At 50.9% G+C, this 26,449-nt stretch overlaps 8 protein-coding genes across 8 annotated transcripts; 4 read left to right on the plus strand and 4 right to left on the minus strand.

Annotated features, from left to right (window-relative positions):
• Positions 1-308: 308 nt before the first annotated feature.
• Positions 309-2,357, minus strand: IAQ61_003380 (uncharacterized protein; the record flags this gene model as incomplete). Its single annotated transcript, XM_066095949.1, has 3 exons — positions 309-950; positions 1,004-2,011; positions 2,262-2,357. 3 exons carry the CDS (start codon positions 2,355-2,357, stop codon positions 309-311), a joined length of 1,746 nt encoding a protein of 581 aa, XP_065954194.1.
• Positions 2,358-2,929: 572 nt separating this feature from the next.
• IAQ61_003381 (uncharacterized protein) lies at positions 2,930-9,296 on the minus strand. Its single transcript, XM_066095950.1, has 6 exons — positions 8,205-9,296; positions 8,047-8,095; positions 7,136-7,993; positions 6,870-6,973; positions 4,145-6,813; positions 2,930-4,094 (listed from the first exon to the last, which is right to left on the minus strand). The coding sequence occupies exons 1-6, from the start codon at positions 8,637-8,639 to the stop codon at positions 3,200-3,202; spliced, it is 5,010 nt and encodes a 1,669-aa protein (XP_065954195.1). The 5' UTR covers positions 8,640-9,296; the 3' UTR covers positions 2,930-3,199.
• Positions 9,297-10,057: 761 nt separating this feature from the next.
• SLX1 (Slx4p interacting protein) lies at positions 10,058-11,122 on the plus strand (the record flags this gene model as incomplete). The annotated part of the gene is made up of 1 exon (XM_003844992.1): positions 10,058-11,122. The coding sequence occupies one exon, from the start codon at positions 10,058-10,060 to the stop codon at positions 11,120-11,122; it is 1,065 nt and encodes a 354-aa protein (XP_003845040.1).
• A 34-nt stretch (positions 11,123-11,156) lies between these two features.
• IAQ61_003383 (uncharacterized protein) lies at positions 11,157-12,836 on the minus strand (the record flags this gene model as incomplete). Its single annotated transcript, XM_066095951.1, has 8 exons — positions 11,157-11,574; positions 11,708-11,816; positions 12,028-12,195; positions 12,259-12,311; positions 12,532-12,537; positions 12,604-12,641; positions 12,698-12,703; positions 12,822-12,836. 8 exons carry the CDS (start codon positions 12,834-12,836, stop codon positions 11,157-11,159), a joined length of 813 nt encoding a protein of 270 aa, XP_065954196.1.
• A 484-nt stretch (positions 12,837-13,320) lies between these two features.
• On the plus strand, positions 13,321-15,741 carry IAQ61_003384 (uncharacterized protein; the record flags this gene model as incomplete). The annotated part of the gene is made up of 2 exons (XM_003844995.1): positions 13,321-14,259; positions 14,323-15,741. The coding sequence occupies 2 exons, from the start codon at positions 13,321-13,323 to the stop codon at positions 15,739-15,741; spliced, it is 2,358 nt and encodes a 785-aa protein (XP_003845043.1).
• An 899-nt stretch (positions 15,742-16,640) lies between these two features.
• Positions 16,641-17,861, plus strand: IAQ61_003385 (uncharacterized protein; the record flags this gene model as incomplete). Its single annotated transcript, XM_003844997.2, has 2 exons — positions 16,641-17,015; positions 17,073-17,861. 2 exons carry the CDS (start codon positions 16,641-16,643, stop codon positions 17,694-17,696), a joined length of 999 nt encoding a protein of 332 aa, XP_003845045.2. The 3' UTR covers positions 17,697-17,861.
• Positions 17,862-22,074: 4,213 nt separating this feature from the next.
• On the minus strand, positions 22,075-24,981 carry IAQ61_003386 (uncharacterized protein; the record flags this gene model as incomplete). The annotated part of the gene is made up of 2 exons (XM_003844999.2): positions 24,206-24,981; positions 22,075-24,148 (listed from the first exon to the last, which is right to left on the minus strand). Exons 1-2 carry the CDS (start codon positions 24,778-24,780, stop codon positions 22,075-22,077), a joined length of 2,649 nt encoding a protein of 882 aa, XP_003845047.2. The 5' UTR covers positions 24,781-24,981.
• A 532-nt stretch (positions 24,982-25,513) lies between these two features.
• Positions 25,514-26,332, plus strand: IAQ61_003387 (uncharacterized protein; the record flags this gene model as incomplete). The annotated part of the gene is made up of 1 exon (XM_003845000.1): positions 25,514-26,332. One exon carries the CDS (start codon positions 25,514-25,516, stop codon positions 26,330-26,332), a length of 819 nt encoding a protein of 272 aa, XP_003845048.1.
• Between the last annotated feature and the right edge of the window lie 117 nt (positions 26,333-26,449).

A 26,449-nucleotide genomic window follows, 5' to 3' on the forward strand; every position in this document is an offset into this window, starting at 1 on the left:
CCAGAAAACCAAGCAACACAATAATCATCCACAAGGTATCCTATCACACTGACAAGAGTCATACGCAAGTCTGAATGCCGAGAACCCATCATCATCATCATCATCCCATCTACAGTAATAAAGACATGCCATTTGCGAGTTGAATAATTGTACATTGACGCCCTTGTACTCTACAAAACGTACCTTGCCCCAATCTCAAAAGGTTCCGTGTACACATACATGCATAGATGCGCAACTCTTTTCCCCCACATCCAATCCTATCATACAACCACTACTCTCCTCCTCCTTCATTCTCATCACTCCCCACTCTACTTCCTATTCTCAAACCTCCTCCTCCTCTCAATCTCCCACTCCTGCGCCTTCTTCTTCCTCCTCTCCTCAGCCACATCAACCTTCTTACCACCAAGCCCATAACTCCTCATCGTCTTCTCAAACCCTTGGGCCATCCGCCTCGCCACATAGCTCAGCCTGTAATTTCTCCGGTAATAGTCGAGCTTCTCCTTCAACGGCTTGCCCGCCGCACCCTCTTCAAAGTCGTAGTCCCGAGACGGTGGTCCATCGGCGGGGCTGCGGACGGGTTCGCGTCGCATGTAGGCGGGGACTGGCGTGCCCGGCTTAATCTTGATGCTGCTGGTGGAGAGAGTGGGTGCTTGGTAGCGAAGCTTGGCCACTGGCTTCTTGGCCTCGGCCATCTCGCGGCTCACAATTTGTGTGTTCCTTTCGGTTTGCTGGGCGTCCGGAATCAGGTGGATGCCAATCTTGTGTCGGAACCAGTTCTGTCGTAGCAGCCAGCCCGTCACGGCACCGAAGATACCGGAGACGAGGAAATAGATTTGCAGACCTGCGGGTTGGAAGGCAGTGATCAAGCCAACGAAAACGGCGAGACCAGACATGATTTTTGATGTTACGGCGCCATTAGGGGACTGTGTGATACCAGTTTCACCGCCTTTCTGCAATGAAGTATTAGTTGGGCAAGGCCGAGGGAGAGGCGTGGAGGAATTACCTTGAAGACAAAGTACATGATGGCTGAAGTGGTAGCGGGCAGGATGAAGTACGGGTCCCTCATCGTCAGGTCGGCAAACCACAAGAAGCCGTCCTGGTTCATTCCTGGGACCGGCAGCTGGCCCATGGCTCGCAAACACCTGAAGGCGCAGAAACCAATCCAGGCTTGCGCAACCATGAAGCCTCCCATCGACGCCATGCTACCAACGTATGGCTTCAAGACCTGGCTCTGCTGCATTCTCACAATGTTGGCCTGTTGGTCATCGCCGCGTGCAATGGCCGCCTCCAACTTTTCCTGGAGTGGCTGCGTGATGGGCTTCATAGAGGCCATGACAGCCATCTTGTCAGAGTTTCGGACCTGGAAGTAGAAAGTGAGGGAGCGAACGGCGACACAAGCAAGGACAATGGAGGCACCCCAGCCCAAGCCTGTAGTTAGGTACATGTACTCGATCATTCTCTCGAACACGGTCGTCACGCCCCAGCCATAGTCGAGGCCCAACTCCTTCAATTGTCCGACGTGATCGATCAATTTTGTAGGATCAATGACGGCAGTGGGTGGCAAGTCGGGTAGATCGGGCAGGAGTAGGCTGTCAACTGGGTCGGTGTCGGCCGTCATGTTGGAGGTACTGTCGACGACAGCCGCCTGGTCGATAGCGGCAGGTGCTATTTCCGGTGTCGACGTCGTTACTGCCGACTGGGTTTGTGATGAGGCATGCTGGGCAGCGAATTCGGAAGCTGGGCGATTGCTATATTCGGCAATTGGTACAAGCTCTGTGGATGAGCCTGAGGAGGCGGCGGCGGCGGTGCTGGTGGCCTCACTGGCCGGGGCGCTGGACTTGCCCCAACTCCATGGTGCATACCATGACCCATAGCGGACCGAAGACGCTGTGAAGACTTTGTGGGACGAAGGGATTGCGCCTGTCCTCCATGATGCCGATTGGAGAGGACTGCGACGATATAATGGGTTGGGGGTTGTGGAGAGAGCGGCGGTTCTGTGCAGAGACGAGTACTGAATCGTACTGTGTGTCAGTAAGCTGTCATGTCTTGGTTGGCCAGAGGTTCATCATGTTATCGAGATGATGACAGTGGTGAAAGCTATGCATATATGAATATATATGTATGTATGAGTATATACACGTGGGTGTGTATATTCGTGTGCGCGTAGTCCAAGTCCACAGCAACCTGACGGTGCGCATGAACATGGAGGCGTCGAGCCAGCAGCGTGCCAGGGAACGGAATTGAAATGGCATCCAACGTACCTGTCTGGATGCATGGGAGCGAAGTGCGATTGACTGTCGCGAGGCCGCCAGGGGAAGAGTGAATTGGGCGGGCCGCAGCCCTCTACTAGGCAGCATGGTGAAGGTTGGTCGTCCCTTGAAGGTCGTGCGTGCATGGCATGCTCCATGTCGTCGCTCGCCATCTTTTTCCAATCTCGACGCCCGGACCACCCCCTCAGCATTCCGCTCCGCCCCGCTGACAACCTCCCCGCGCACTCGTCCACCCACAGCCATACATCATCAATCAAGCCATTAAGCCATCAATTCAGCCATCCATCTAGGACACTACTCGGCTTCTCCACGTCATAATAATCACACAAACGATCATATTTCATCCTGCAAAATACAGGATAGCCATTCATTGCACTAATCGAACACACACCTACCCCCACCCCACACATCCACACACACCCACAAACTAGAAAAAACACAAAACCCACAACTAACCACGCCTATCCTGGGTATCTGATCCCTTAGACCCGTCAATCATACACTCCCTTAAAAAAACACCCCATGTAATGCAGACAAAGAAAAGCACCGAGCTCCTCTCCTCTGCCCGTCTTGTCCCTCTCTCACCCCCCACCTCTCGAAAAAGAGTTCGACTGCAGTGGAGAGGAGTACTAGGTAGCCCATATTAGCCCATCCCTTTAGCCTCCCCCCCCTCCCTTTTTATTGGAGAGTAAAACAGAGAAATATGCAAAAGGATATAAGAAAAAGACGTATAAGACAAAAGAAAAGCCCCCCGCTTGGGCTGAAATACATGTCGTGATAGTAGAGCTCCCCTGTCTCGTCCTGGGCTTTTTTGTATATCGATGATGGCTTTGTTGTTTGTTGTTGCCTGTCATGATGGCGATAAATGATGGTCAGCAAAAGCCTGTTGCTGGTGAGCGCATTGGGTCGGGCAGTAGCTACATCGACTACTACTCCATATAGCTGTTTCCCTCTGTGACGGCCAAAGCTTCTTCCGCTTGGCCGCCACCCATCTCCATAGCCTCACCAAACAGCTCTTGTCCGTTGCCTGAGCTCTTGAATGCCTCGTGCATCGGACTCGTGGCTGCTGGTCCAGAGCTTTCAAAGAGACCAGGATCAATGGGCGCGATGCTTGCGCCACCAAAGTCTAGCCCTGCATTCGAGGTAAAGGTAGGTGAGTTGTTGTAGGATGTCCTAGGCGCATTGTTGAAGTATTCACTCTCGCCCGCCGCTCGCCGAGGATCCCCGGGTGGAGTGTGAGACTGCTCTGGAGCCGGTTGCAGACTCTGCGTTCTGGGCTGCTCGGCATTCTTGACACACGACTGCCTGGACGAATGCGACTTGCTCTTGTATTGCTGAGGCAAGTCGTCGGGATTCGTGATGCCCAGTTGATTCATGAGCTTCTGTTGCTTGGTTGGCCGTGGCTTGCGCGTCGAAAGAGAGACTTGGAGCACGGGAGGCGGGTGAGGAGCGACGGGTGCGAACTTGTGCAATTCCTGTCGGAAGAAATTGATTTCGTGTGTGAGCAGAATCTCTGCGCCCTCCAGCTTCCGCAAGTAAAATCGCTGTGTGCCCAACTCGTCTGGACTTGACAGCATGGGGTTGATATATTGCGCAACATACTCGCGGAACTTGGTGCCGTGTTCAATCAAAGACTCCAGGACCTCCTCCTCCTCCGGCTGAAAGGGCAGATTCGGGATCTCGTCTTGCCAGGCTTGCAAGTCTTCGAGCTTGGGTCGGGTTGCATCGCGAGGTATCTTGACTCGGTAGTCGCAGATGGGACAGGTATACTTCTCGTCTTCCTTTACCTTGCCGCGCGCGAGCTTCAAACATTTGCCATGATACCTGTTCTAGTATTAGCACACATATCGCAGGCAGTGTAGATGATGACTTGCCATTCGTGACAGAGCTCACACTCAATCATCATTCCTGCCTCGGGTTTGCGGCAAATGCAGAAGACATCCCGGCTCGAACCTGAACCATCTGCCTCCTCGCCCTCCACTACAGAGGCCTCGCGCGAAGCGGGCTCAACAGGCATACGCGGCTGATCTGACAAATCGAAACAGGCACGATTCCTGTCATCTACTTGTTTCATGTGAGCTTGAAGGATATGAAGCGGCGCATTTGCCTTGCCAAACAACTTCTTGCCCCGTCGCATCCAATCCTCGTGTCGCTTTTGCTCTTTCTCAAGATCGATCGTGCCCGCCGGCTTGCTGTTCAGTACGTTTAGCGCCTCCATCGCCGTCTTGACCTCCATATACTTTGGTCGCTGAGAGAAGTCGGGATTCTTGCTGCGTTCGTACAGGGACATGATCAGTTCCTGGGCGTCTCGCTGTTTCTTCAAGATGGCATCGACAGCCGCACGAGTCTCTGGAGTGACTGGCAAGGTGGTCGCTTGCTTTGATAGCGCGTCAAGCTGTTGGTAGTGGACGTTTTCCACAGCCATGAGTTCTTTGGCCTTTGTCTCCCAAAATTCACCCTGCTCTTTCTTGCTCTGGAGATAATGGATATCAGGATGATTCTCGGGGATGCCGACCTCAATACCACGTGCGATGAGGTCACTGACTTCTTGCAATGTGGTCGCAGTTTTGAATTTGAACTCGTTAGTTTCTCGGAGGAACTTGAGTTGCTGCACAACCTTCTCAAGCGACTCCAGTTCGGGCAAGTCAACATTGAATGTTTTGCCCTCTTCGAGAAGTTCGTCCAGCCTGGCGATGCTCTGTTGGGCAGGTCGGTCACGCAACGCACCCCGGGCTCTATCCTGAAACTCCGCAATGCTGTCAACGCGCTCCGTCAATGTGACTATCTCAGGGCTGTCGAATCCCAGTTTCTTTGCTTTGATGAGGAGATTCTGCATGTTTTCGACGCTCCGATATTCACGTTCCTTGTCTTCTGCTTCTGCTACTGCTGACTTGCTGGGTCGGCCTCTGCCTGGTCGCTCAGCCTTGCGACGATGTTGCTGCTTTCGGGTCGTGTACAGGAGGGCCTCCTCGGCAACTTCTTGGCATCTTTCGACATAATATTTCAGATTGGGCAGATCAGGCAACTCCCAATCAATCTTTTCGCCCTCGTTCAAAAGAGAGCGTAGCGACTTTAGCTGAGGCACAGGGCCCTCGGAGCACAGTGTGTTGTATTTCGACTCCCAGACTTCAGGTAAGTTCGCCTTCTCGAGAACTTTCTGCACAATGGCTGTGATTGACTCCTGCGTATTTCGATACGCAAGCACGTGTTGATCATTGGTACCGGAGTACCGATCAGCCTCCGAGCTTTCTGTGCAGCATTCGTACCACCCAGCATGCTGCAAGCACACAACCTTTTTACTGTTTCGACAAAAGAAGCGAGACAAGTAGCCATACGCTTTGCAGAAAGTGCAGATCAGATCGTCCTCGGGAACATCTGAATCATTAATCACGAAATCCAGTGAACAGTCAGACTCTTGGGCCGGCACTCCATCAAGCTTGCATCGATGAGGCTTGGCAGCCTTGTGTTTTTCCAAGAACTCTGCCCGTATGCGGAATTCCTTATCCCGCATACGCTCAAGCGCTGGGCCTAGCCACTTCGCAGTCTTGATGGTTGTATCCTTTCTGGACGCGGCCGCGAGAAGGAGCTCATCGTGCGAGAAGCATGGCTGTCGACGATAGTCTTGTAATCGTTGGACGCCGTATTCACCAAAAGGTTCCCAGTCGCTGGGCGCAAAGTTGACAGCCTCGTTGAAGTTGAAGCCATGATTGAATCCAGCATGGTAGGCTTGGGGGAAAGTGATGACAAATTCACCTGCGCGCTGATCAAGCGCATAGACACGAACACCAGCCTTTTTCAGCTGCTCAGGGGTCAAGAGTGTCACTAGCTGGAACAAAAGATCGGGCTGGCTCTCGAAAAGCTCCGGTACAGCATCACGCATGGCCTGTTCAAACTTGTCTGCGTCTTCACCCGGAATGCCATACCATGTCTTGGTTGCACCAAAGTGCTGGTAATTCGACGAGTATGTGTAGTGATCCTCAGCATGCCAGCAAAACGTGGAGAAAACCATGCCAACATACAGCCATGGTACAGTCATACCTGAAATGTCGGATTTGATATGGCGGAATAGCGAATCTGGTGCATACGGCAAGATGTTGAGGTTCCAAGGATCGGTCGAATATGGGTCACGTGGATTCTTCTCAATGGTGGGAAAGCCACTTCCATGGGTGGTTGAATGAATGTCAGCACCATACTCGACTTCTATAGTTTCTGTCAAGTTTCCGACCGATTGCCAGAACTCGCGCTCGACATCGTCCTCTGTAATGGGCTTGTGCGTGTTGGTGACGGGGTCGAAGGCTGTTTTGTTCGCGAAGTGGGTATGCTTGAAATGCTGCGCCCGCTCCTGGAACTGCTTGAGTGAGTAGACGCCACCTTCTTCGAATCCGAATTCACCAGTGCCGACAAGACATCGTGGGCAATGCCAATCATGCGCAGGGATGCCTTTGATAGGTGGGTCTAAGCAATAGCCGTGGTAACCAGCATCGCAACTGTCGCAAAGTAAGATGTTGGTCGGATCGCTGTCCGTTCCGCAGGCCTCGCATCGCTATCTCAGTCAGCATCACGAACATGAAATTACAAGGAATACGCATTGCAACTTACATCGCCTGGGCGTTCATCTGCGGCGCGAACGCGAGGACAAGATCTACCCGGTGTCGCTTGGCGAGGCTGCGTCATGTGAGAGCCGGCTACGGTGGGCGCGCCATCTGCGAGTCATCTTGTCAGTAATATGACAACCAATCAAAGGTGCAGCAGAGAAAACGCCTGGACCCAGACCGTCAACAGTCGGTACGACAATGAAGTCTGGCGCATGCGACTTTATACAGTGCGACTGCACAAGGAGAGGCGCAATGTGCATGTGTGCTTACCTTTCTTCAGCCGCTTACTGCGTCGACTATTTGCTTCGTCTACGTCTTCATTTACGCTGCTCTCGGCATCCTGGGACATGGTACGCTTCAGCTGATTATGAGGATGCCCGTTTGACAAGGCATTCAAGCCGACTACAGTTGGCCGTAGGTCGGGGGTGTTGTGGCTTGATATCATAGGGCTTCCACCATTCCGAGCCGGGGTTGAAGTGCGCGAGTCCATATTGTCCCGCTGAATTCCGTTGGCGGCATTTACTGCGGAAAATGAGCTTGGTGTGGATGGGTGTGTTGTGGGAGCAGGTGGTGGATGCGCATTGACGGCCGTGAAACCTCCTGCATTCACTGGTGTGAAGCCTGACGATATCGCTGGACGTGGCAAGTCTGCAGCTGGAGTAGAAACAGCATCACCCTGTAGACTCGCGTTCAGAGCATAGGAAGCCTTGAGAGCGGGAGATTCGGTCGCATTCGCAGCAGGTGTACTATGTAGTGACTTCTTCATGGGTGATGGCGCAGGTGATGGTGTAAACGGTCCTCCATGTTCTTGCTCGAGCATCTGTTGTACACCTGGCTTCACGACTCGAAGGTACTCCTCGTACGGATGAAGCCATTTCTGGTAAGAGTTCTTGAGCGAGGTAGACAGAGATGACATTATCTTGCCGCTGTAGCCAAGGTCACGGCCAATTTCCGCCCATTTCTTCTGTTTGCACACTCGATCGAAGCCACCTCTAGTTTCAACTGCTTTCTTGAGCTTGTACAGGTCCAACGGTCGCTTGTCAACGCTGGGAAACCGGGTAAGACTGTGGCCATGTTGCTTGTGGAATTTAGCAAGCTGGTCGAGATAGTTCAGGTTGGCACGTGAGCCTGGTCCTTTGTCAGCCTATGGCCTCGGGCATTGGGGGAAATCAGATACATACCGCCTTCTACAGAATTCAACTCCTGCCGTCGAGTGCGAAAATGAAAACGCTAAAGTGAATTCAGTGTATGTTCGGAGTGAGAGACGGGCGCCTCAGGTCTACTTGTCTATTTCTGATAGGGTGCAGATGAGCTGGATGTGGGGAGGGAATGTGCTCACCTCAGTGTCGATTGCAAATGGCGGGTTCCAATTCTCAGGCGGGATGATCTTGACGATGCCGAACTTCTGGGCTTCCTCACGGATGCTCTGAATGTACTGGACCGGATCTTTGAACTGCTCTGGGGTGGGACGATATGTGGGCGCTTCTTGCAGGCCGAACATGCGATTCGGTTTCGGCGGGTGGTTGATTGGCGCTCCTTGCCCCCTGCGTTCGACAGTGGCGAGGTCTAATGGCGAAGCCTTCCTTGCGCTCAAAGGGATCGTCCCCACGACGCCATTCAGGTGTGCACCGTTGGCAGCAGGCACTCCAACACCGCTCATCCGCGATTTCGACGGCCCAGAACCGACTTCGGGGGCTCCGCTGTCCGCTGCGACCCTGAACGTAGTCATAGTGGCGCCTGTCGAGGAACCGCCAGGTGGTATCAAGTCGACCATGGTGAGATCGCTGCTGCACCCAGCGCTGGCCCCAAGTTTGGCCTAATCACGGCCTCGTAACGAAATATCGAGGGGTTTCGCGCGAAAAACGAATGCGGTTGGCCGTGGTTTCGGGTGGTGTGGGTGGCTACCGAGTGTATATATGTGTCGGCATAGGACCTCTTTTTTAGCGGGCAAGCGACTGGACTGCCTCTAAGACTAGCCGGAGATTGATGCCGCGCAATGCGTGATGCAGGCGAAGGCAACGTCAAGACGGAAGTTCACGGTGGACCTGTGAAGCAGCCTCACGTTGTTGTTGGTGCGGCGTAGTCGTTGTGCTGGACGAGATTTTGGTGCGGCGAAGAACAAGAGGAAGAAGAAGAAGAAGAAGAAGAAGAAGAGGAATGATGAATGATGTGAGCTGGGCAGGGCAGGGCTGGGAGCAGACAAGAGAGGTTCCATGCCACGCTAAGCGGAAGCATTACGCCCAGAGTTGCCGAATCCTCACCCTGGGCCTACCGACAACATTTTGCACAGGTGCAGGCATTGTGACCCGCATATGCTTGCAGAGATGATTCGAAAATATCATCTTTACCTGTTGTGTTCATTTTGGGTCATTTATATCCACCATCACCATGTGAAGTGTAGCATGTGTCGCAACTCTTGCATGGCCCGAGAGAAGAGAAAGCACAGGCATGAAACCCCAATCAGACGCAAGGTTGTCCGCCAACCCAGACCTCTCACCTCATCACTCGTATCTGCAAAAAATTCCTCCGTCTGTCCGCCACGCAGGACCGTCGCAGGTCATCCATGAGAGTAGCGAATGAGGTTCCTGGAAACCAAGAAGAGAATGCCACCACCACTGGGTAAAACCAGTACTACGACACTGCGACTTTTTGAGCACGGTCTTGGTGCACACTCACTACTGCCCCATGGTTATTTTCTCTTTCATAAAGATAAGATTTCGTCAGCAGCCTAGGTACACTGGCCTCTCGACGAGACGACGCTCGATTTTGGCATGCGGCATGCGGCATGGCGACTTGACTTGCAGAGTACTTTTTCTCTCATCGCTTTGACAACCAGCAAGCCCAGGCTGGATGGGAGGTCAGAGAGGATCTAATCGGTACGCATGCGCTCGGGTAGTTTGAGTATCATGTGATTTGCCACTGCTACATGCTGGCTATTTTGATGGCACAAGACAAGTAACGTGATCCTCAAGCTAGCCGAGATAACTAGTAGAGAAGAGTGAGAGTGTTCCAGACTAAGAGCTACCGGCCCAATCACATCCATCTCACCCCAGACTAACCCATCCCGGCCATGCCGAACTCGTCCTTGCGCTGATCCACAACAATACACAATCGCCACGACGACAACATCGCCATCAAGCATCATTATCATCATCATATCATCAGCATCGTTACCACGCCCCAATTCTCCCAATGCCCGACATTTTGAAAATCGAAAGTCGGCCCCTACCAGCCTTCTACTGCTGCTACTTACTACGGTCCAAGAACCGCAAAGCATTCTACATAGGCAGCACGCCCAACCCAGCACGTCGTCTTGGCCAACACAATGGCTCGAGCAAGGGTGGCGCAAAGCGGACGTCCATGCAAGGCAAGCGGCCATGGGAGATGACTTGCATCGTCACAGGGTTCCCCTCCAAGTTTGCTGCGCTGCAGTTTGAATGGGCGTGGCAGAATACGCATGCGACCCGCCACATTGAAAGAGATGTGCGTGATGCGCGGCTCGAGGAGCTGCAAAAGGGCAAGAAGAAGACGAGCCCGACAAGGAGGAGGAGACCGCCCATGTCGCTTGAGGCAAGGCTGAAGAATCTGCATCATCTGCTGGGTGTCGGGAGCTTCAGTAGGTGGCCGCTGAATGTGAGGTTCTTTGCGCCGGATGTGTTTACCCAGTGGGAAAGGCATATTCTGAAGATGAAAACGAAGCTTAGAAGTAGTGTCACTGTCCAACTTACACCGGCTGAGTTGCCCAATCTTGCACCAGATGTGGACAGTGAGATGCGTACCTATTTCATACCCGACATCATACGAGCAATACCAGTTGCGTATGAGGATTGCAAACCGTATGTCGAGAAGTCAATGAGCCTGCTAGGAGAGAGGCGAAAGCGCACTTGCTCCGTTTGCAACAAGGTTGCCAACCCAGAAAAGTCGCTAGTCCTCCTATGTCCCGTCGACTCGTGTCCGTCCGTGTCGCATATCGCGTGTCTTTCACAGAAATTCCTGGCAGAGGAGGCTAACAAAGACGCCTTGATCCCTTCACAGGGCACCTGTCCTAGCTGCCGCAGCCCCATCAGCTGGTCTGTTATGATGAAAGAGCTCAGCCTACGACTCCACGGCGAAGAACAACTCAAAGCACTGTTCAAGCCCAAAAGACAGAAGAAGTCTGATGAGGCTGCCTCAGTCGACGTAAATCTCGGAGAAGAGGAAGAGGAAGAGGATCTCGACGAAACATGGATGGAAGAAGTCAGTGAGGACGAAGATTAAACCTCTGAAGCAACCCCCGGATGAGAGTTGATGACTACCACTCCCCCACCGTCCTCAACGGCACCTGCGCCTTCGTAACCCGCTCAATGCAGCGATCCACCTCCTCCCTAATCCTCGCCGCAACCTCCTCAACCCCCCTCCCAGCATCAATCCTCACAAACTCCTCACCCTCTTCCCTACTCATCATCATCTCAAATAGCTCCCTCACACGGTCCTGCATCTCCTTCTTCTCATACTTTTCGCTTCCATAGCCGCCCCTCTTCGCAGCCTCTTCGGCCGAGATATCAAGGAAGACGCACAAGTCTGGCCGTGGAAGACCGACCTCTGGATGCCGACTCCATTCCAGCGATAAACTAGGATTCTGTTTGGCGGCCGAGTACACGCAGCCGGAGTAGTAGTAGCGATCTACAATTACCGTTTTGCCCGCCCTCAGGTCAGCCATGATGGATGGTCTGCTTTCGCATTAGTCCTGGAGATCAAGATCCTCCACCCATGACATTTCCCCCATTGTCACACCCCTTGTAAGCATTTGCGGATAACGGGGATTCCGCGCCATCAAAGACGCGATGCAAATGGAGCACTCACGCTACCTCCCACCGATTTGCACTAAACAATAAATGTATAACATGGTCCTCCTGCTCACTCTGCCCACTCAAATAACTATCAATCATCTGTCCTATCCGTGTCGTTCTATCTATTCGTTTTCACCCGTTAGCAAAATTGCAATATTCCCAGATGCCCATAACACCCCTACATCCCATCATCCCCTTCAAACCCCACACTCCAAAACACCATGCAAAGATGTCATGATACACACATGCATTCTTTTTTTCTTTTCTTTCCGTGGAAATCCCAGACATCTACCTTCCTCTGCCACCCAACAATAAAAGCAAGTGAAAACATACCAGGAAATCGCAAATGCCGCACGACACGCCCGTCGTTTCTTAAATCAGCGACTAGCTTTGCACATTGTGTTGATTTTCCGGCGCGGTCGAGACCTTCGAAGACGATGAGGCGGCCGCGGGGCATGGCTGTGCAATTGGGATTGTGGGGTGGGGGTTGTGTGATTGTGACTGTGGGTGTGATGTTGGGTGGTGTCGGGGGGCGAGGTTAGAGAAAGGCGCTAGGGTAGGTACCGGTAGGTTGACTAGGGCTTGCGCTGGTAGCCTGGCCCTGGAAAATGCTTACACTGCACTGCGTTATGTGCTGTACTTGGACGGTGGCTACGACTCAGTTGGGGATGATGGTCGAGTCCCTTATAACGTCTGTGAGAGTTTAGTACGGTGAGTAATCTCGTGTTGTGTTGGGTTGAATTCATCCGACTCTGCGCGATTGTGGCATTCTTAGGGGGCGAGGGATTGGCGTACCGGTACTCAGCTCGCTGATGCTCTGGTGCCATATGTAGGTACTACGTCCTAGGAGCGAACAGTTTGTAAATCAGTGTTCTTTTGAACTTGAGTACCATGATGACCAGGTCTTACTGTACTACTAGAAATGGTTTCCCCGCACGCTTGCCTGGCTACTAGAAACCTCATCTTCCCACTCTGGCGCGTGCCGTGGTACATACCTACCTACCTCTTCCTATAGTACATCTGTATCCAGCAAACTCAGATCATCTTTTGATGGGCAGTACTCTGGTATTAGCTTGTATTCGCCAAAAAAAAATCCCCTTGTTCTCCGGTGCACACCCCTGTGACACGGAATCTCGGCACATGGTCATCTGAATCACCTCGATGCGCAAGGCTGACACTGTATTTCACCCAACCTCACAGTCTATTTGGTCTAAATAATCATCTTGCCATATCCGAACAACAATATGCAATTTGAATCTGTATTTCGCCCCTATCAACAGCTTTCGGCCAACAAAATCGAGGAATACCCAGTTTGAAGGGTTTTGGCCCCCAAAACTTGGGCGCTACGGGGGCAGGGTTATCTGAGCAACTTGCATATAAGCAACTTGCCTTTGGCAGCCTGATCTTCCTCTTTCCACCTTTCAAATGGAAAGTCAAGACTGCGCCCCTGTGCTATGGGGCTGAAACTGCTGTTACCTTTAGGCGTCCTGCAGCATCATAAATTTAGATGCTGACGCCTGGTTAGATAAGAACGTCGCCTTCCTCGCTATATGAACGATGCGATAGCCTTGGTCTTTTGGAGAGTTGCAGGAAAATATTGCACGATAGCGGGTACTGATCTAGTTCATGTCGACTCACAGCACTCCTCCGCCTGCGACACAGTCGACTTTGGGTTACCACGAACGCGAACAAATTCGCGCGAATGATACGTCTAGCCCTCGACTGCAGCTCGATAACCAGGATAGCGTTTCCTTATTGTCATCGTCTTTATCTCAGGAGGAGGATGGTCAAACTCAAGATTTGCATCGACTGGAATCAATAGACATCGATCGTAGCGATGGCTACAGAAACGAGACAACTCCAGCGGTAGCATCGACATCAGCCAACATTCAGGCTGCGGCAACTTCTAGTCGGGCTTCTTCCACCATTGCTTCCCACAACGATGTCAACGAGCACAAAACTGGCTGGTTGTCTAAACTACGAGGCCGGTTCACAGCCATGTTGCCGCCAAAGAGGAAGCAGTCACCATCTACCCCGAAGCCACCTAATCGCATAAAGAAATGGTTGCAAAGCCATCGATATCTCAACATATGGTGGTGGGAGATACTTTGCTGCGTCTTTGCTCTTGCCGCACTCATCGCCATAGTGGTCACCGTTCGTGCCCACGAGCACAAGCCGCTGCCCAAATGGCAATATGGGCTGACTGTAAACGCGATGATCGCCGCCTATACAGTAATCTTGAAAGCAGCTGCGGGCCTTGTGCTAGCGGAGGGAATTAGCCATCTCAAGTGGATTGCTGTAGCCCGACCGCAGTCGCTGTCAAGTTTCGTTGCACACGACAATGCGTCTCGGGGTCCTCTGGGAGCTCTCAAATTGTTGTGGAAGAATCAGTACAGGTCTGGAGGACTACATATGACTCCTTTCATATCGTCTTTGGGGGCTCTGATCACCATCTTGGTGCTCCTCGTCGACCCGTTTTCGCAACAGATCATCAAGACGTACGAGTGCGAGAGGCGTGTTATTGGAGAATATGGCAACATTGCCAGGACTAATTCGTACACGGAGGTGAGTCTTGCAACTCACAAAGAATGTAATTTGATCTAATCTAACGTGAATGGTCTTCTTCAGGCTGGAAAGCATTCAGGCGCAGGCGAGGCTACAATCCCACTCAGTGTCCGAGGAGCCGTTAACAATGGCATGTTTGCCTCACGAAAACCCGATGTGGAATTTGTCTGTCGCACGGGAAATTGCAGCTTTACAGAAGAATACGCCACCCTGGCGTTTTGTAGTTCATGTATGGACGTGACCGACGAATTGAAATTTGTACAGTATGACGGCTACGATGACATATTCAACCAGACGACGCCATACACAAACGTCAGTCTAACGATAGACGATAGACGTACTCTGACGCTTTCCCGCGGTGGATCAGCAATGTCGCGTGGTTATCTTGGGCTCGTGTCCCACTTTGACTCTGAACTCAATATGATTCGGTGGGACGGCTTGATGGCCACTCCAGAGCAAAATCAGACCATCAAAGGATACCGCTGCAGACTATATCCTTGTATCAAGACATTCAAAGCCTACGTCAGGACTGGTCGCATTGCAGAAGAAGAGGTAGAGGCATCGGGCGACGTCTTCTCCAGCGTCATTACCAGGACAAACCGAGCCCTAAGAGTAGCAGCCGATCTCAAATGTCTCGACGATCCGAGACAAGCAGACGTCTTGCATAAACTGGGTTACGAGTTCAATGAAACCACACGTTGGCTGCCGTACAATGTATCTTGGACCAACGGCACAATGGAACATCCGGTCTTGGAACCCTCCATGTACTACAATCCATGCGAAAGAGCTCCGGCTAATCAACATGCCGATCTATGCAACGGAAATAAGACGTCGACAAAAGCTCTCGAGGTCATACCAGCGCATTGCATATACAATATAGGCCAGATCACGACTACAAGTCTTTCAGATAATCTGTTCAGTCAGATGTTCACTGGCTATATTCGCAATTCGTGGACGTATGGCTACGCAGGATATGAAGGAACAGAAGCCTTGACTGCTCTTTACAACGGCGGATCTGGTAATGGGACATTGAAAGACGTAGAGGGCATGCTGAAGAATATGACCGATGGCCTGACTACCTACATGCGTCAGGCTGACAGCGCAGTTGAGAGTTACCGTGCTCTCGGGGACATGTACAACTACACAAGTTGCATAGAGGTCAGATGGGCATGGCTTTCCTACGCAGCGATGATTGTAGGCTCGCTTCTCATCTTCTTCATCTGGATGGTGGTGTATGCGCGCAGGGACCAGTCGCGATTACGAAGGCAGTGGAAGGATGAGGATTCCGTTCCCTTGATTCACGATTTCAAATCCTCCGCCCTGGACTTTTTGTTCCATGGAATGGATGCTGAGACTTTGCGGCACATGGCGAACATGGGTGCTACGAATCAGACGGGAGAATTAGAGAAGAGGGCGGAGAAGGTCATGGTGGCCTTGATAGCGACGGAGCAGGGGTGGAAACTTTCCTCTGCAGCTTCGTAAGAAGGGAATTACTTCCGCGCATTGGATTAAGTTACCAGTCAGCATGGCGTGCTCCGACGCAGGTACGGATTAGCTAATTAACCTGGAGCGGAAATGCATTGCCGTAGTTACCAGATGAGTACATAGTAGGTGACGATGGCAGGACACGAGTCCAGATTCAGGCCAAGTTCATCAGACGGTCCGGCTGGGGAAAATAAATAAGTCCGCTTCCGCGATCTTTTCTCCTTGACGAATAGAAAAATTATGTCAGCCTTTCTTTCATTCAGGGTGGCGCAGTTAATTTTGGGAGCTGTTGGCTATGGCGGCGCGAGAATTCGACGAATATTTCCCAAAGCAGACTTTTGTCTGATTATTAACATTCATCCGGGCCGGCAGTGCAGACTTACCGGACCCCAGGGCCAATCAAACATGGTTGGAAACGCACCGTTTGCAAGCCAGATGGGCAGACAAGGAAACACAAGCCTTGGAACCTTCATTTCAAAAACTCCCGACGAGAGCGAGCTAACGGATCGGAGGACTGGGATATACGGTCTTGGCGGAGTGCACGTCCCAATACGGCAAAGCGTCGCTCATGCATGCCTTCAACTACACCCTTTCACACCAAGTCAGGGTCTACGATAGTACAATCTGGGGCGCAATCCACGGGCTCCGCTTACAATGCGAGCTTGTAAATTTGCTGGTACCCCATATTCTTAGCAGCGAAGACACGAGTAACCCCGAGTACCATTGCTTGGCTAACTCGTAGCCAGTGCACGAGCAACAATGTCACCATACCGGTACTATAAGAGCTTTGCTGGGAACCATCTGTCCTTCTTCTGGCATCATTCAGCAGCTTCAACTTTCCCTTCCAACTATTTGATCAGCACTTCTCCCGACTCAGAATACAAACATTGCCAAACATGTTGAAGAACATTCTCCTATGGGCCGTCGTTGGCGTCGCCAGCGCTGCCCCTTCTAAACACTCTGGCCCCAAGAATCAATTGCAGGTTAAAACGTTTGTCAATGGTGGCCAATCTTTTGATACCGTTTCGTCTCTCATCATTGGATCGGAAGCAGCAGTCATTGTTGACTTGCCTCTCGCTATCCCACAAGCACAGAACCTTGCTGCATGGGTTCGCAACACTACCAACAAGCCTCTAACCGCTGCCTTCATCACCCATTTTCACCCTGACCACTACCTCAGCGGTGCTGCCTTCTTCGAGCAGTTCCCTGACGTCCCTCTTTACGCCAACGCCAAGGCAATTGGCCACATGCAAAACGAAGTCGCCGACGTGGTAAGTCAAGAAACCCTTCATCTTCAAACATTCCCATAAGCTAACACGTCCCCACAGTCCGTCTTCTGGGCCAACGTCTTCGGCAGAGAAAACATCAGCGTGACCCCCCGTGTCCCCATCCCCTACAACTACAGCTTCTTCACGCTCCCCGGTGACGAAGCCTCGCCCATCCAGCTCCTCACTCCCGTTTCCAGTGACACCGTTGACGAAACCCTCTTCTGGATCCCCTCCATCTCCACCCTCATCGCCGGTGACTCCGTCTTCGGCGCCTCCTTCCACGTCTGGGTCTCCGACCTGCTCACCCCCGCCCTCACCAGCGCCTGGCTCTCCACCCTCGACTTCATCGAGAAGCTCAAGCCCAAGATGATCATCCCCGGCCACTCCGTCACCAACATTGGCTTCGGACCCTCGCGCGACCTCCAGCACACCCGCAAATACCTCAGCTCTTTCCAGCGCCAGATCGAATCCAAGGGTCTCGACTTTTATACCCCAGAGGAGATTGTCGCCCTCTTTGACAAGGAATTCCCCGGTGTTGCTCAGAACCCTCTTTCCACTACGCCCGCTCTCATTCTCAACTTTACCGGCCAGGAGTTTGGTAGAGGTGGTAGCAGGTTTGCGCATCACGTGGATTTGAGGTCGTACGCGAATGCGACTGAGCTTTCCGGGTGGAGGTTACATTAGAGAAAGGCGAGTGAGATGGATCTGGCGTTTGGAAAAGTGGTATCGGTGGTTTTGTGTAGAGATTTTTCTGGTTTCTTTTAGTAGCTTAGGGCGGCGTGATGCACTAATGTTAATGATGGTTTGAATGAATGCAGACGATAGATTTCAAGAAAATCAAGAGAAGTTCTAGATTTTGATGTATCTTTTCTTGATTAGATTGATGTACTGTGGTGACGTTTTAGAAACACTGGGAGTTTAAACGTATGAATTATTCAATGTTAAACCATATTCGAGATTCAATATTAGTGTGTTGTTGCACACGGTGTTGGTGCAGAATAACAGCTTATGTACCGATACGGTAATGGTTGGGTACAAGTATGCACAGAGCAAGAGGATTAGATTTCCCATCCACCCATCACATCACATCACCGAAGACAATCAACTATACATTCATCCTCTCCCCACCTTCTCCCCATCCTTTATTAACCTTGCCCCTCCATGCCATCATGAAAACCCCAATCCTACCCAGCTCCACAAACATAGAAAAGTATACCTCCCTTTCTGTACTCTAGGTGCCAACAAAGCCACTGGAATTTCTAAACCATGCTAGCCGAGATACTACATATGTTGATTCTAACTTATTCAGGGCTAACAGATTGCATTGCTATTTCACAGTATACGGTACCTATCCTCGCTACCCTAAATTCCATCCTACTTAACGTCCCCCACAGTCTATCACAGACGTCCACAAGCATAATACAGTTGGCAACCTGTAACACTCTACCTCCTTACCATACCATGGAAAAAGTCTTTGTGCAGAATGATATGGTTTAGCTACTGTAGTGCGAGTTGGTTGTATCAACTGTGACACGGAAGAAATTCGTTGGAGGAATTCATACTTCTATCAACTTTTGTATGTTTGGTCAGGTGGGTTGGGTTTGCTCTTCTATCCTAGATGGACGAATACACTTTGTTAACGGAGTACTACTAATTTGGGAGGTTGGGTAGCTAAGATATGATACATTACTATACCTGCAGGGTGATTGGAAATAATTCATTGTGGTGAGGATGAGTAGTAGCTCAGTATTGTTACCGGCGGGGTACTGTAAACAGGTGAAGGGGTAAAAGACAATTAGAAAGCGAAAATGGAGGATGCTGATATTCAACCACACCGTTAGTAAGGGAGGGTTATTCGTTGCTAGAGGAGGAAGGATTCAACCTAGACTAATAGAGAGAGAGAGAGTTGTCCAAGCCCTCCACAATCTTCCGATAATTTGACCAAAACAAGTTAGAATCTCTTTAGAATTTACCGTAGTAGCCTTTTCAAAAGCTTGCATTAGGGGAATTAATTCTTCCTATCTAGAAATTTCTTGTTAGGCCTCTTGAGATAACAGTAGGGGTAGGTACAGGTAGTGTGAATGCTAAAATCATGATGCAAAATGTGTTTATTTTGGGTGTAAAGTCCTGTCTTTCTTGATTTGTATCATGCTAATAACTTGGCTATGCGTCGGTTTGGGCTTCTACTCTAGGACTCTTCAAGTTGAGTGGAGTGAGACCTAGTAAAGTGCAGCGTTTACTTGATCCTTGTAATCGTATGATGGTAAAAGTACCGAAATTGAATATCCATGTCATTTAGTACCATGCGTTCCCGTCAAACCTGCTCTTAGATCTTCACAGAAACATGCACAAAAATGGCAGGTTCGAGGTATAGTATTTTTTATTCCTTCGTATACACGCTTGTGCTTCCTCCTCGGGGTATTTTATTACAGAGTATGATGTCCCTCTAAAAGCGCAGAAATAGCCCTAAGAAGAACAAGTAAGGTTTGATGCGAATGTATCCTCACAACAATCTCGTGTTCGTTCGGCAGAGTTGACTACATCGCTGTACAAGCTACCTACTACCTATAAAACGCAGAAACATGCCTTGGCCCATCGGCCCGATGACCAAGAGCGTTGTCGAACGCCAATGTGCAAAGTACGTACGAGACGACACACCGCCAAACAGTGCTACGATTGCACGCTGTATGTACTATCGTGAATGCTATACCATACAGATTAACGGCAGTCAGCCAAGCTAGTAGGTAACAGGACTGATTCTATCTCAGCGATCCAACTACTTGGTTTCTGGTACCGGCATCGCAGCTACTCCCGTCATCTCATGCAGGCATAGCTTGCATTTGGTTTCCTTGGATGTAAATAGACCCCCGTCTTGTAAGTGTTAGACCGGCCCTAGTACCGTGCAAGTGCGGCATGCGCATCAATCTACACAGTAGGCGGAGTGGTAATTAGGCCGACTTCCAACGCTATTTACTTTCGTACTTTTCTTCCACAGGGATCTGGGCAGTTTTGTCCAGTAGCTATAGAAATGGCATCGCCGTAGATAATCTCAGGGACTATCTGCCTTCATTCGCAACTATTGCAAATCATTATTTAAGCCTACTATATCTAATTTCCCTTAATCATAAAACTAGCTCCTGTCATTGTTATCTTGGCTTAGGCTCTCGCAGTAACTGCAAGGTCAAGATACTGTACCGCTACTGGGGTTGCGCTTATAAATAATTTTCGTTGTAACCTATATCACTACCACTACGGTAAAAAATTGTTTACTGTAGAATGGTACGCTAGGGGTTTACTATATAGGTGTAAACTGACCTCGTGTATACCCGTAAATAGGTTTAAAGTGGTAGTTTACTTTATTATAGGTGGTTTAAATTAAGTATAAAAAGTAGTTTTATATCTATTATACGCTATAATACCTAACTAAGACTAAAAGGGGTAGAAAAGATTAGCTTCACGCTATACGCACATATGACATAATAATAAGTCATGATATTTTTACTAATAGGAGGTGGTGATAATAGAGGTGGTGATAATAGAGGTGGTGATAATAGAGGTGGTGGAGGTGGTGGTGGTGGTGGTGATAGAGGTGGTGGAGGTGGTGGAGGTGATAATAGAGGTGGTGGAGGTGGTGGAGGTGGTGATAGAGGTGGTGAAGAAGAGTAAAGAAAGGAGGGGTAAAATACTTAAATAGTAGGAAACTAGGTATTACTACGTAATACTAGTAGATTAATAGAAGTAGAAATAAAAGTAGTTTACTTTTGTGGAATACATGGTATAATAAACCCTATTTAGGGTTACTTCTTCTACCTAAACCACTTCTTAGTCTACTTTAGATAAATATGGCTACTGTAAACCGGTTTTGTACCGTAGTGTAGTGTCATCATCAGCGGACTCTTGAGTATAGCATACCTTGAGGGAAATGCTTCCAAGCTACAAAGTCACGCCCAATCGAGGCAAGCTTCGATGGAAGGTGCGGACAAGAAATAGAGGTGTAGGTTCTTACCGCTTAGTCTTCCATATCATAGGTACTAACTGAATCGAATAGCACGCACTCTGCGTAAGGCCTTTAAATTTCCTAACCACGGGTCTCTATTAACCGTGAGCAGTGCGAACAGCCACGTACGTAGAAAGCCATACAACCAACATCCGCCGTGCTGCAAAACCTGCAAAACAGCCATCTGGCCGCTCGTCTACTCACCAGCATACCCAACGTTCAGACTCAAGATGTCTAGCTAATCACGTCTCTCTATATTACCAAGCGCTTTATCCAAGCTGGTACCTATTAATAGCCACAATTCAATCATCCTTGTCTTCATCTACAGCGTGCCTTCTCCCGAGTCACCCAACAGATGAAATCCAAGGGAGGTTGATCCTACCATAGTTTGGATTGCTGGTTAAATCAAAGCTTTGGGATAATCAGCTGTTGCGTGTAACATGTTGCAAATAAGTGTCAGGGTGTGTGTCTACCCCCACTGCACCATGTCAACCGAAAGGTAGGTACAACCTATCCTTGATAGATTATCAACGAGTAGAATAGTACATATCCTTGCGATAAGCTGTTAAGATGATATATGTTACCAACAGTAGTGTAAAGCTACCTTAGGAATACTCACAGTGCAGTTGCACGTGGTACTCACGCATGCATAAACAAGTACAAAGACCCCCTCTCTAGCACTTTTAGTATGATAACCAACCATCACTCCTTTACTCTCCAGTATCCCTACTCACAACAACATGAACCCAATCCAGATGAACACCTTTCGAGTTTCCCAGCGCATATGGTCATATAATCATTGCAAATTTGTAGAATGCTCGTGGGTTGAAATAGGCACATCATATGGCAAGAGGCAATACAACGATCCATCATCCCCAACACAAGCAAAGGAAAAGGGCAAGTCAAACGCTTCAACTTTTTCCATCCTCGGCCCTCCATGTACCCATGATCCCACCCACCTCCCTCCTCTGAACCATGTGCTGTGGATCCGATCGGCAAAATCGGGTCCCACCTAAGATATTATAGAGGAGCATGCTCCAGTCTCCAGTCCTCCCATCCCTCCCATCACCCCAACTCCACCCCCACCTCCTCCACATTCACCCCCTGAACCCAAACCCTCACCCCCTCCCTCCACATATACGAAACCCCCACCCCCACCCTTTCCCCCGGCCACAAAGTGACATAATTCTCCGACCAGCGCACAGGGACAATATCCTGCCCCCCAGCATCCACAAGATTCAGCCTGACAAACAGCGCCGGCTGGGTACCTTGATTGTGCAAGAGGAGCGAGCTACTGTTCTGCGCCTTCACGACGAGGTCAGCGGTGTCCATGCGGCCGAGGGCGCGGAGATCGGCAAAGCGCGTGACGGGGGTGTGGTACCAAGTGGAGTTGTCCCAGTTCATGGTGTCGGGATTTGGGGGGAGCCAGTAGACATTGCGGCTTAGGGTCGTGCCGGTGGGTGAGGAGAGGCGTAGACGGAGAAGTATGGCGTCTTTTGTGCTGGGGAGACTAGGGACGGTGGAGACTTTTTGGCTGGAGTTTGGGGTCGTGGTGGTGTTTAAGATGGTTTGGGAAAGTGGAGTGCCGTCAAAAGATATGGTTTCGACTTCAATGATGCGGGAGGAGGGGTCTGAGGTTGATTCTGGAAGACGGCGATCGACGAGGTATATGGCGTTCTCTTCGTAGTTGTAGATGGCGGTCTGGAGATTGGCGAGCGCGGCCTTGGTGCCGTAGTAGCTACCGCCGGAATGCAAGTAGTAGTCGAACAAGTTCCAATGGAGCGAGGGCCAGGCGTTGTTGAGCATCCAGTATATGAGACCTGTGGCGGGTCGTGTGAGGGAGTCTGACCACCGGGAAATGTACGCTTCGAATTGAGCACGTGTAGCTTCGTAGTCCATCATTTGTGCTTTGAGCAGGTAGTCATCCAGACTCTTTGGGGTACCGTAGCGAGAATGCAAAGCGTCATTGTATATGCTTCGTGTGTAAAACGACGAGACATTCGTGGACATGTGGTATAAGCCCTTGTCCTTACTCTTTGGGTTCCACAAATCTTCCATGTCGCTTTCGCTGAGAAACTTCTTCAGCGATCCTATTTCAGGGGTGCCGACTCCCGCACCGAGCTCAGATCCAAAGCCTGCTGCGCTACCAAGTCGAATCTTGCTGTCGTACCAGTAGTTGGGAGGCACCCAGTCATAAGGGCCTTCCATCTTCATCCCGCCGTTGCCGAGGGCATCTGGTGCACCACGCTGACTGGCTGACGAAATGATAGGCGTGCGCCAGGCGACGTCCTCAAGCACCTTTTTGTATATGTCGGTAGCACGGTCGTCAGGCCAGAAATCGCTGCCTACCAAGAAGCCTAAGATACTGGGATGGGCTTGCATCATCTCCGCCTCATGTAGCATAGAGTTTTTGGCAATAGTGTAGTCTGCATCACTCCACTTCTCGCCACTGCCTTCGTCGTTGTAGCTCCAGCCTTCCCATTTGTCGCAGCATTCCCAGCCAGCAAGGATCATGATGCCCATTTCGTCGGCAAGGTCGTAGAGAAAGGGATGTTCTTGTTTCCCCTCTAATCGAACCGTATTGAGACCCATGTCAAGAACGTACTGGAACTGCTCTCGGAGCTTCTCCTCGTCGAAGCGTAGGAACATGTCAGATGTATAGCCTGCCCCTAGAACTTGAAATCGCTTGTCGTTGACAAAGAACGTGGTATCATTGTGTTTCGTATCAAGTTTGGATGTCACGCTGCGAATGCCAAACTTGGTGACTGGAGTCTGGTCTGAAAGGCCTGTGGCTGTACTTGCGTTGCACTGCGCGCTGTATAGCGGCTGAGCGCCCCATTGCCGCGGCCACCAGACTTGCGGATCCTTGATATCCATAGTCCAAGAGATGGCAGCTCCATTGTGATCAAGGGTGAGGTTTTCTTTACGACCAGCAACTTGAACGCCACCGTGATCATACATGGCGCACTCGAGCTGACAAGACCGTTCAGCATTCTTAAGCGTTGGCTTTGCCTCGAGCTTGAGAAAAACGGTCCCATTGAGTCCTTCTGCGCCTACAAGGAGAGTGGTGAGAGTCACAGGTCCGGTGCGTCTGACCTCAATGTCACGCCAGATACCAGTTCCATTATCCGGAGGGTACCTGCGAGTTCAGTATCAGTGAAATGTACAAGAATAATTGCCATGCCCAAGGACGTACGGATTCCAGTCCACGAATCCAAGAGCAAAGTCACGATTGTAGTCTGTAGGATAGACCTTGACCACGAGCACCTCTTTCTCTCCAGCGAGGCGTACATGATCCGAGATGTCGTATTCGAATCCAGTATATGCTCCAGCCTGTACTGATTGATTCGCAATTTGCTTTCCGTTAAGCCAGATATCCGCACTCGACGAGATGCCGTGGGTTTTGAGGGAATAGTGGTGAGACGCAGTGCTTAAGTTATCCAGAGTAAACACATTACGGTAGAACCAAGGCACTCGAAACTGCGCCGTATCGATGGACTGTAGGTTTGCCGAATGGAAAAGATGTGATTCGTTGTAGACTCCACTTTGGATCAATGTGGACATCAAAGTACCCTTGCTGTCGTCTAGAGTATGCATCTGGCTCGTGTCGAAATCAGGCGAAGATAGCTCCAGCGCCGTTCCAACCGCTGCACTTGACCCGACTTTCCAACCATTAAGCGTAACGGTCGAAGCTAACGTACCGGTAGAGGAGCAAACCACCAACGTGAGTAGTGCGAGTTGCAGCATACTTCTGAGAATAGAAGACGCCATCTGAAGGGGCCCCAGAAAGCTATTGAAAGATCAAGGACAGAATCTGCTAGGAACTGCCAGCTTTCAAAATACAGTATATAGCAGCTCTCAACATGACATGTCTAAGAACACATGCTCACATGCGCCGCATGCAGTGTAACGCTAGGGTAGCCTCGTCCTTTGAAACAAACATACACCGTGATTGCAGCAAGCCTGGATAATCATCAGGGGGGATTAAACCAGGCAAGGTGCGCCTGCCCCTTGAAGCCAATTCACATCACACCTTACAAGGGTATATATAGACACACCCAATATACTGCTCTGGATGATCAGGCCATGTGAAGGATATCGACGCGTCCAGGTTTGCAATCCGACATCAGGGTCTGTGAAGTAATTGCATTACAGTAGTCGAAGGGTCACATTTCGACACGCGGTATGGAAGAAGAGAGCCTTTGAATCATGTGCAACGGGAAAAGGGAGGTGAGGTGTAGGTAAGGTGATGAGATGACCCCCCCTGCAAAAAGCTCCGAGGTAAGTTGCGGTTCTACAAGCTCCAGCTCCCGCTCCCCGCAAACGTCATCCGTCATCCCAATCACCCGCATCGCGCCACGCGAACCATCCAGCACCAAAACATCTCTAGACTACCACCAAACTTGCCCAACACACACAAAAAAAGAACCTTCCTACAATTGCCATCACCAGAAATTAAACAAGTCTGTCGAAAGAGAAAGAAAAAAGAGAAGCAGCGCTCACAATGCTTCTCCTCGGCCTAACAGGCTCCATCGCAACCGGCAAATCCACAGTCTCCTCCCTACTCTCCCAACCCCCCTACTCCCTCCCCATAATCGACGCCGACCTCATCGCCCGCCAGGTTGTCGAGCCCGGGACACCAGGCTACAAAGCCATCGTCAAGCACTTCCTACCCACAACGCCCGACCTACTCCTGGCCCCCGACCCCAACAGCAACACCGACACCACCAAAGGCCGCCCCCTCAACCGCCCCGCCCTAGGCCGCCGCGTCTTCGGCCCCAGCCCAACCCAATCCCGCGACCGCGCCCTCCTAAACTCCATCGTCCACCCGGCCGTCCGCCGAGAAATCTACCGACAAATCCTCTTCGCCTACCTACGCGGGCACTGGGCCGTAGTGCTAGACATACCGCTGCTGTTTGAGAGCGGGTGGGAGCGGTACTGCGGGACGATTGTCGTGGTCGGGGTGTCTGATCCCGCGATCCAGATTGAGCGGTTGCGGCGCCGGGATGGGCATCTGAGTGAGGAGGAGGCGCGGAATCGGGTGCTGAGTCAGGGGGGTGTGGGGGAGAAGGTGGAGCGGTGTAGGAGGCGGGGGGAGGGGTGGGGGGTTGTGGTTTGGAATGATGGGGATAGGGGGGCGTTGGAGGGCGAGGTGCGTAGGGTGATGGATGGGGTGAGGAGGGCGAGTCCGAGGTGGTGGGGGTTTTTGCTGTGGGTTTGTCCGCCGTTGGGGGTGGGGGCGGGGCTGTGGAGTTGGTATAAGATGAGGAATGTGCAGTTGAGGTGGGAGGAGGAGAAGAGGAGGGAGAAGGCGAGGTTGTAGTTTGTGGTTTGTGTGTGTGGTTTGCTGGACTTGACTGTCTGGTTGGAGTTGAGGAGCTCGGAGGGTTGATGTGGGTGTTTCACGAGCGAAGAGATGTATATCCTGACAATTAGGCAT

The sequence above is a fragment of the Plenodomus lingam genome (assembly GCF_022343315.1).
Source record: "Plenodomus lingam strain CAN1 chromosome Unknown contig_17, whole genome shotgun sequence".
NCBI classification, from domain to species: Eukaryota; Fungi; Ascomycota; class Dothideomycetes; order Pleosporales; family Leptosphaeriaceae; genus Plenodomus; species Plenodomus lingam.

What these genes read in the sequence shown, in the direction of transcription:
- IAQ61_003381 (XM_066095950.1), bottom strand. Translation starts at nt 8,639, where the DNA reads ATGGTCGACTTGATACCACCTGGCGGTTCCTCGACAGGCGCCACTATG. An exon ending in CATTTGCAATCGACACTGAG is followed by an intron (nt 8,096 to 8,204) that starts GTGAGCACATTC and finishes AATTCACTTTAG; the next exon opens with CGTTTTCATTTTCGCACTCG. An exon ending in CAGTAAGCGGCTGAAGAAAG is followed by an intron (nt 6,974 to 7,135) that starts GTAAGCACACAT and finishes GATGACTCGCAG; the next exon opens with ATGGCGCGCCCACCGTAGCC.